The sequence below is a fragment of the Phyllobates terribilis genome, unplaced genomic scaffold, assembly GCF_046119375.1.
Source record: "Phyllobates terribilis strain yellow unplaced genomic scaffold, ASM4611937v1 Scaffold_46__1_contigs__length_10046794, whole genome shotgun sequence".
Lineage (NCBI taxonomy): Eukaryota > Metazoa > Chordata > Amphibia > Anura > Dendrobatidae > Phyllobates > Phyllobates terribilis.
In genome coordinates this window covers 3,430,215-3,438,745 of record NW_027362806.1, presented here as the reverse complement: position 1 = coordinate 3,438,745, position 8,531 = coordinate 3,430,215, and the positions used below count along the sequence as shown (strand labels likewise).

The 8,531-nt window shown below is 42.2% G+C and overlaps 1 protein-coding gene across 1 annotated transcript; it reads left to right on the top strand.

Moving 5' to 3' along the window:
* Window positions 1-1,144: 1,144 nt before the first annotated feature.
* On the top strand, window positions 1,145-6,941 carry LOC141191502 (microtubule-associated serine/threonine-protein kinase 3-like). Its single transcript, XM_073661397.1, has 10 exons — window positions 1,145-1,190; window positions 2,952-3,090; window positions 3,180-3,312; window positions 4,613-4,778; window positions 4,885-4,983; window positions 5,226-5,348; window positions 5,493-5,602; window positions 5,704-5,795; window positions 6,192-6,328; window positions 6,817-6,941. Exons 1-10 carry the CDS (start codon window positions 1,145-1,147, stop codon window positions 6,939-6,941), a joined length of 1,170 nt encoding a protein of 389 aa, XP_073517498.1.
* The last annotated feature ends 1,590 nt before the right edge of the window (window positions 6,942-8,531 follow it).

Below are 8,531 nucleotides of genomic sequence, written 5' to 3'. Positions count from 1 at the left end.
TTCCACATTTCTCAAGGTTCCCAATGACAATGCTCCAGACTCTGTGCTCTTCCCTTCAGTGTTATCATAGGGAAATTATATGATCTGTAGGAAAACAAACTATTAAGGAAAGGGATTAAAATAGAATAATATATTACACCTGCCTGTCCTAGACCCTCATCTGTTCTTACACTGCCACCCCCATCAGAGCTTCCCCCTCCTCCGCACCGGTCTGTTCTTTTCGGAATCCATTAGCGAACTGATTATAGTAATTGGCAACACATGGTCAAGTGAGGGGGTGACACGAAATTTCATCAATGACATCTGCACCCCCCAACCTCCACCATGACCATGTGAGTCTACTCCCTGGTCTCAGCAATAAAGACTGGCACAGAGGAAAAGTGGCTATAATGGGTTTCATTTTTTGTAACTCCTTCGCTCCCCTCCATTTATTATGTTGTTATGTCTTGGGGTATGCGGGAGCATAATTAACGTCATGTTATGGCAATTGGAGCACTTTTAATTTGGACCAACTTTTATTTGCACTGAATCGTATCTACTGGTCTAATGTAGTGAATCTGCCCAAGAATAATTTCAGTAGATTCTCTCATCTGTAATGTGACCTGGGTGAGGGCTCCGGCGGACGTGGCATTGTGGACACCTCCCATAGGTGATCTATGTAGTGATCTTTTATCAAATTCTAGACATGGACTTCCAGTGACGGACAGACTTCTAGCATTAAACATTAGTACAAAACATTATATAATGACTTCTATAGATGTTCTTGTAGTAAAGATTCATTCTAACCATTGATTCTCTTTCTCTCCAGTGCCGTCTACTTAGCGCACCATAAAGACTCACACCAGATCTTTGCTTTGAAGAAAATGTTCAAGCGAAACCTGAACACTCCAAAAAGAGTGGCATTGGCCTTTCTGGAGAGGGACATCCTAACATTCGCAGATTGTCCCTTCGTGGTCTCCATGCTCTGCTCCTTTCCAACAAAATCTCACCTGTGTATGGTCATGGAGTATGTAGGAGGTAGGACATGTATATTGTAGTATATTCAGCCCATGTCTGCTTACATCTTATCACTGCTCTTATAATTAGGATAATTAGGACAGTTACATCCTCACAGTGCGTTTACTGTAGGTTTTCTATTACCAAGATGCCTGGAAATTCATTGATCTGTGTGCAGCAGTGCTATGGTGCCAGTGAGTCAGATCGGGCCTGGCACCGCTCGGCACTGGGCCCCATTCCACCACCTGTCATCACAATTTCAGTGGTATTCACATTGTCAGAATATGAATACCGATGAAAACAATGGTGGATCAGGGAGCCAAAGGTTCCTAAATCCACCATTCAGCCTCCGCAGATGGGTCCGAGACTCCGTGTACTGCAGGTTCTTCGATGTCGCCACAATATTGCATCTGTAGTGTGGAGTCTCAGTACTTACACTGCACAGGTGGGGCTGGTGGGGGCCATAACACTGAGTGATGGGGCAGGTGGAGACCATATGCTGAGTAGTAGGGCTGGTTGGGGCCATAATACTGAGTGGTGAGGCTGGTGAGGGCGATAATTCTAAATGGTGAGGCTGGTGGGGGCCATAACACTAAGCCCTACCTCTCATAATACTGAGAGGTAGGGCTGGTGGGGGCTATAGTACTGAATGGTGGGGCTGGTGGGTGCCTTACTACTAAGTGGTGGGGCTGGTGGGGGCCATAACACTGAGTGGTGGGGCTAATAGGGGCCATAATTCTGAGTAGTGGAGTTGGTGAGAGCGATAATACTGAGTGTTGATACTGGTGGGGGCCATAATACTGAGAGGTGGGGCTGGTGGAGGTGGTAGTACTGAGTGGTGGGTGCCTTACTACTAAGTGGTGGGGCTGGTAGGGGCCGTAACAATGAGTGGTGGGGCTGGTGAGGGCCATAATACTGAGTGTTGAGGCTGGTGGGGGCCATAATACTGAGTAGTGGGGCTATTGTGTGCCTTACTACTAAGTGGAGGGACTGTTGGGGGCAATAACACTGAGTGGTGGGGCTGCTGAGGGCCATAATACTGAGTGGTGGGGCTGGTGAGAGCAATTATACTTAGTTGTTGGGCTGGTGGGGGCATAATACTGAGTTGCGAGATTGGTGGAAGCCATAATACTGAGAATTGAGGGTTGTGGGTACCATAATACTGAATGGTGTGCCGTGTGAGGGGCTATAGGGGACTGTGAATGCCGCTATATTGAGTTGGTGACTGTACATGCCCCTACACCCCCTGGGGGTCCTCATATTGAATGGTGTGCAGTGGGGGTCCTTATTCTGTGTGGGGATCCTAATTCTGTTTGATTGGCTTTGGGGGCCATCATACTGAGCGGGCAGTGGTGGAGACCATTATATTGTCTGAGGGGCTATGGGGGCCATTATATTAAGTAGGGGGGGCTGTGGGCGCCATTATACTGAGTAGGGGGCTGTGACTGGCCTCATACTGAGTGGGGACATTATAGACAGGTGCTACATTATATCTGTAAGGTGAAACTGGATTAAGATTTCACTGTGGGGATATCTAACTCAGTCTGTGGGTGGGGGCATTTTTGGGAGCATCATTTGCTAAAATGGCTATAAAAGGTGTATTGCTGTTGAGAACATCGATTGACTTCAGTAAGGGTTTTTTTTGAAGGGGCGTGCAGTTAGAACTTTTGCTATGGGGCCCTGAGATTTCTCTGTCCGCCACAGTCTGTGTGATCTCCCTGTAAGTCCGCACTGAGCATGTCAGTATCTCCAGCTGTAGACGAGATGTGACATCACTTTATGTTATTAGTTACATGGAGGACATTTCTCCATCGATTCAGACTAATATTATGTGCACTATACATTATATCTGTTTATATTCTCTCCTATCCCAATGTCTCCGCTCACTTCCCATTATACATCATGGTGATCTGCTGTATAAACCACACACCGGTCATATTTCCTTTCTTCTATAGGTGGTGACTGTGAGACCCTCCTAAGCACCAGGGGTCCTCTATCTGTCCCCTTGGCCCGCTTATACTTTGGAGAAGCGGTTCTTGCTGTGGAATACCTCCATAGCTACGGTGTGGTGCACAGAGACCTGAAGCCGGATAAGTAAGTGCCCCTCGTAGTATAATAAAGGGGGGAAGTTATCATTTATTATCATACGGTCTGTGAGGCTAAAACCATCTACTCTTCCACAGCCTCCTGATTACATCTGCTGGACACATAAAAGTTACCGATTTTGGGATTTCAAAAGTTGGTGTCATGATACCAAAAACCAACACCTACAAGGAATTAGCGGAGGACATCACCAGGGAGTTCCTGGACCGTGAGGTGGGTAACACTTACAGGAATTTAGCTTGTTCTTTACAAATCTCCAAGGACCAAAGCAAAGAAAGACCTTAAATATAACTTTTAATAGATACATTTAAAAGCACCCATATCAATATATAAAGACAAAATCCATAAAATGTGGCGGCACCAGTATTCTCCGATCGGGGTGTATTTATCTCCCGCGTCTGTCCACTGACTCATTGTGGCTATCTCCTAATATGATCCCCTGATGAACCCCAAATTAGGAGGGGGAGAAACGTGTTGGGACAATTTACAGATAAGTCCTCTGGTTACTGCTGACTAAAATGCTTTTTTGGCAACTTTTTTTGTAATTCGCACACTGGATAATGCTCTGTCCCAACATTTGGACGTGTCCTGTGTAGATCAGTCCTGATTATAGATTAGCCAGGGGGATTTTGAGGTTGTCTATATGTACCGTCTGTCCTAGACTATTATCTTCATGCTCAATGTCATTATATAGGTGACTTGTTACTACTTTGGACATATTTATGTTCCTATGTTTACCGTTAATTGAGCACACGTGCTTTTATAATATTGTTCTTGTTGCCCGTAATTGCCAGCACTGATGTACTTTATGTATCTATAATAGGCTTCTGAATGATGGTTTATATATCATACTGAATTGTGTATAGATTGGTGCATTTGATATCCTATCTGTACTAGTGGAACTACATTATATCAGCTTCCCTGTTTCCATATAATTGATACATTGAATATTGCCTTTTTTTCATTCAGCATGTTAGCAGCAACATGACTGTCTGCCTTTCATCATTATCTGTATATGTGTATGTCTGTCTAGGGGTGGATAGCGTCACGGAGGGAGTGCCGATGTGGAGCGGGGGCGCCAAACCGATTAGCTAGGGTGTCAACCTCCACTGGCATGCGGGATCTCAGCCCATTTGGGATCTCTAGGGCAAGCCTGCATGTCAATTATCCTACGTTTATCCCACTACCCATATATTGTACATTTTATGCATTTTGTCTTCATATATTGATATGGGTGCTTTTAAATGTAGCTATTAAAGATTATATTTTAAGGGGTTTTCTTTGTTTTGCTTTGGTATTTGGTTAACTAATATACCCCATCTGTTCACCTTGCCTTTGGCATATGTTTTTTTTTCTTTACAAATCTCATCACACTATTGTGTCTTCTCTACATTCTTCATTTCTAGAGAACGTTTCCATTGATATTTTATCTTTTGTCATTGTGTTTTTATGGCGAGAAAGTGTTATAATAACCATTTTATCATTTTCATCTTTATCTTCTGTTGTTTTCCAGTTATGTGGCACCCCATATTACATCGCCCCAGAGGTCATCCTCAAAGAAGGCTATGGAAGACCTGTTGACTGGTGGTCAATGGGGATAATCCTACATAAATTTCTCACGGGATCTGTACCATTTGATGGAGATTCTGTAGCTGAGCTTTATGACAGGATTGTCATTGGTAAGTGGAATGATCCGACCATTGCTTTGATCAGTTACATTGGTTTAGGTGTTTACTTTGCTTTAGCTTACAGTCCAGTAAAGAGATTTTATTTTCTGTATAACAGGTGACATAATTTGGGATTGTAATTCCGCTCCTACTCCCAATGCACAGAACCTGATTACTGAGCTGCTCAGAACAAATCCTGCAGATAGACTTGGGACAGGTAAGAGATATAATACTATTCATATTAGTATTAATATTCACCTATCACACTTATCACTCATGTCCTTGAGGATCAACACTTCTCTATCAGATTGTCCATTTCTAGTTCTCCACACTATGACTTTCAGTCTTCTTCCTTCATGTTGACTCAGTTATGTCATTAATTCAGATTAAGTTAAACTGTTCAGATGTGAAGCAATCTCTGACAATGTCCACATCACTTTTGTTTTGTTCTTTTTCCAGGAGGATCACTTGAGATCAAGAGTCATCCATTCCTGAGTGACTTAGATTTTAACAACCTTCTAAGTCAGAAGCCAGAGTACATTCCTCAGCTTGCCTCAGATGTGGACAACAGCTTATTTATCGGTAAGTAGAAGAAGACATCATCTAGACTAAGCGGCTGTTTGTCTTGTCTTCCATAAAATGTAATAATCAGTACCCACTAATATTGTGATAAATGACGCCTGTTTTATACTAACAACCTCTAATAATACTTCATTACTTTTGTAGATCACTCTGAAATAGACCATTCGGTCTCAGAGGATGAGGAGGGTACAAGTGAGAACAATGAGAACCTTGACTTCCAAAATTTTACATCATCTTCTGAAAGGCTTTCTAAAGTAAGTACCGTATGTGATCAATAAATCCAAAATATGTGAAACAAAAAAGACCTCTAAAAGTAAAAAAAAGTATTTCATATCTTGTTTTTGTCCATGTTTAGCTCTGTACCATCACTACCAGAACGATGAATGATGAGGACCAGAAGTCTCCTCCAGAGTGTACGCCAGCAACCAATACAAATATCTCAGAAATGTGAGTAGATTATGGGGTCATTAATGGGAGTTCCAGGCTGATATATATGCACAACATATAATATAGGACATAAATACCATAATATCAAATTCAGCCTCAATGATTAGCGGTCATTGTGCTTTTGGCTTCAGAAACCGTTGGTGATAATAGCCCATAATTGCAGCCATTCACGCGTATTAGAGCTGCCCATACTGTAGGAGAGATGTAGTATTACATGCCAGCCATTATTGCTAGTTGTTTTTCGCTCTGATTCATAGAAGGTAGATTGGAGCATAAAACCTTCCTCACTATGACAGTCATATGTCCTATTAGGCCCTCTAGTCGGTGTTCTTCTAGTGAGACCACCCCTTTTATTCTGCATTGACTTGTGATTTACATGTTTTTCTTAAATCATAGAATGGGAGAGTTGGAAGTTACCTCCTGGGTCTTCTGGTCCGACCCCCTGATTCTTCCTGACAGGCAGAAAGAATCGTTTTCTGAATCTGATAGCGACAATGCTATAAACAGCTTGCCCTCCTCGTCCCCATCATCAGGTATGTATGTACAGCATCAAAAGGTGAATGTTGACTTCAAGGCTCAAATATTTGGTTTCTCTGTATTAGGTCTCCTATGTTGTCCAGGTTTCATGGATCCCAATTATATTTTCCATGGGCCCATACTGTATTTCTATTTCCTTAATTTTATCCAGGAATTGTTTTCATGGATTCTGTAAAATACGTTTTAGCATCCAGGAACTCACTTCAATATAAGAAGACATCGTCTCCTATAGTAGAATATCGCTCATTAGTGATGCACCACGTGGCGGCACACAGGGCGCTTACTGCTCCATATCAGTGATACATCTAATGCCCCTCAGATTAGGTCATGAACGGTATATAGGACTTATTCTGCCCTATAATAATGCAATGCCAGATTATCAGGACTATAGGGGACAGGACTAGAACAATTCTTCTATATACAGTACACAAAGCAGATCCTATAAGAATATTTCTTTACTGAGTTTTTTTTACTTTCTGATCAGAATTTACAACTGAAGAGGAAAGAAAATCTGAAATGAATCTGAGTATAGACCAACAAAACTCAGAAAATGGGAAAAAGGGGAAAAAGAGACGAGGTAAGTGTGAGAATCATCTCCATGTTGTGTGATGTTAGTGATGAGAATAAGTCATGGGGAGCAGATGTCATCTGTCAGTGATGGGATTGTCACATGTATGATGGCTGACAATGACCCCGGACATCTGTGTGAATAAGATTCCTCTGCTGTCCGGCCGGCCACACTGACCGCACAGTAGTATCATGTAATATGGAGTCCCATCACTTACATTGTATGTATTTCTCTTCTCTTAGGTTCCATCTTCCGCCGGATCTTATCATCCTGCCGGCGTGGACTATCCAGGGCAGCTCGTGCATTTGCATGCTGTCGCTGTTGCCCAAGTGTCATCTAAAAGACAGAAAAGCTCCGCATCTAGCGGAGTACAGCTGATCCACCATCACTGCTGGACCTGTAAAGAAGGACCTTCACCATCTACCTGTGGCCTTCTAACTGTAACATCTCTACCCGGACTTGTTTCGGTAATGCCTCTGTCACCAGGCTCCGCTCTATCCATACTGCTCGCCTGACTTGGCTTTTTTTACTGATCACCTGGTATCTGATCCGGATTTCTTCCTGACTATGATTTTGTCTACTGATTCTGTCCCTGATTTTGTTCATCCCTTATCCTTCTACCCTATCCCTAATAAAAAAAAAAAACAACTTCTATATTTATTGAGATTTTCTTATATCTATCAAACTTCACTCTGCATTCTGCTAAGCGATAAAAAATACATATTAACACTTCTGCTTTTAAAAGAATTTTAATTATATATATATATATATATATATATATATATATATATATATAGAGAGAGAGAGAGAGAGAGAGAGAGAGAGAGAGAGAGATCAGGGCTGGAATGGGATGAAAAATGAAAAAGCACGCCTGTCACACAAACCCCACCAGCCCACATACCAAATCACCGCCCCCCTCATCCCATTGAGGCACAATGAAAAGTTCAGCACATTTTGCTTTCTTGTTCATGCCCCTCACCACTCCATTATAGGGGATGTTTATTAAGCCACGTGTGAATGGAGCTGCAATGCGAATGATCGACTACCGCTCCATTCACCCAGAGCTCTTCAGATCCCTGGTTCTCGGAAACAGTGGGGGTCCCGGCTGTTGGACCCCCAGCAATCAGAAAATTATTCCATATCCCAATGATAGAGGACAATTTCCAAACTTCAGATAACCCCTTTAAACAAGTTGTTCAGGATTAATTTTTATTTAACCATAGGATTGTAGACATAGAAAATAATAAACCCATCAGTACTGACCCTCCCCAAAGCCAATGCCACCTCTTCTTCAGCAGAACAGGAGAAGTGGTACTGTGCAGTGTATATATACAGAATAATACAGATACTGAGAATGACACCCAGTATACAGGACAAGAGAAGTGGTACTGTGCAGTGTATATATACAGAATAATACAGATACTGAGAATGACACCCAGTATACAGGACAAGAGAAGTGGTACTGTGCAGTGTATATATACAGAATAATACAGATACTGAGAATGACACCCAGTATACAGGACAAGAGAAGTGGTACTGTGCAGTGTATATATACAGAATAATACAGATACTGAGAATTACACCCAGTGTAATATACAGAATAATACAGATAGTGAGAATTACACCCAGTA

Coding starts and splice junctions, on each gene's coding strand:
- LOC141191502 (XM_073661397.1), top strand. CDS start 1,145: ATGCCTGGAAATTCATTGATCTGTGTGCAGCAGTGCTATGGTGCCA. Junction 3,313..4,612: donor GGGAGTTCCTGGACCGTGAG/GTGGGTAACACT, acceptor GTTGTTTTCCAG/TTATGTGGCACCCCATATTA. Junction 4,779..4,884: donor TTATGACAGGATTGTCATTG/GTAAGTGGAATG, acceptor TCTGTATAACAG/GTGACATAATTTGGGATTGT.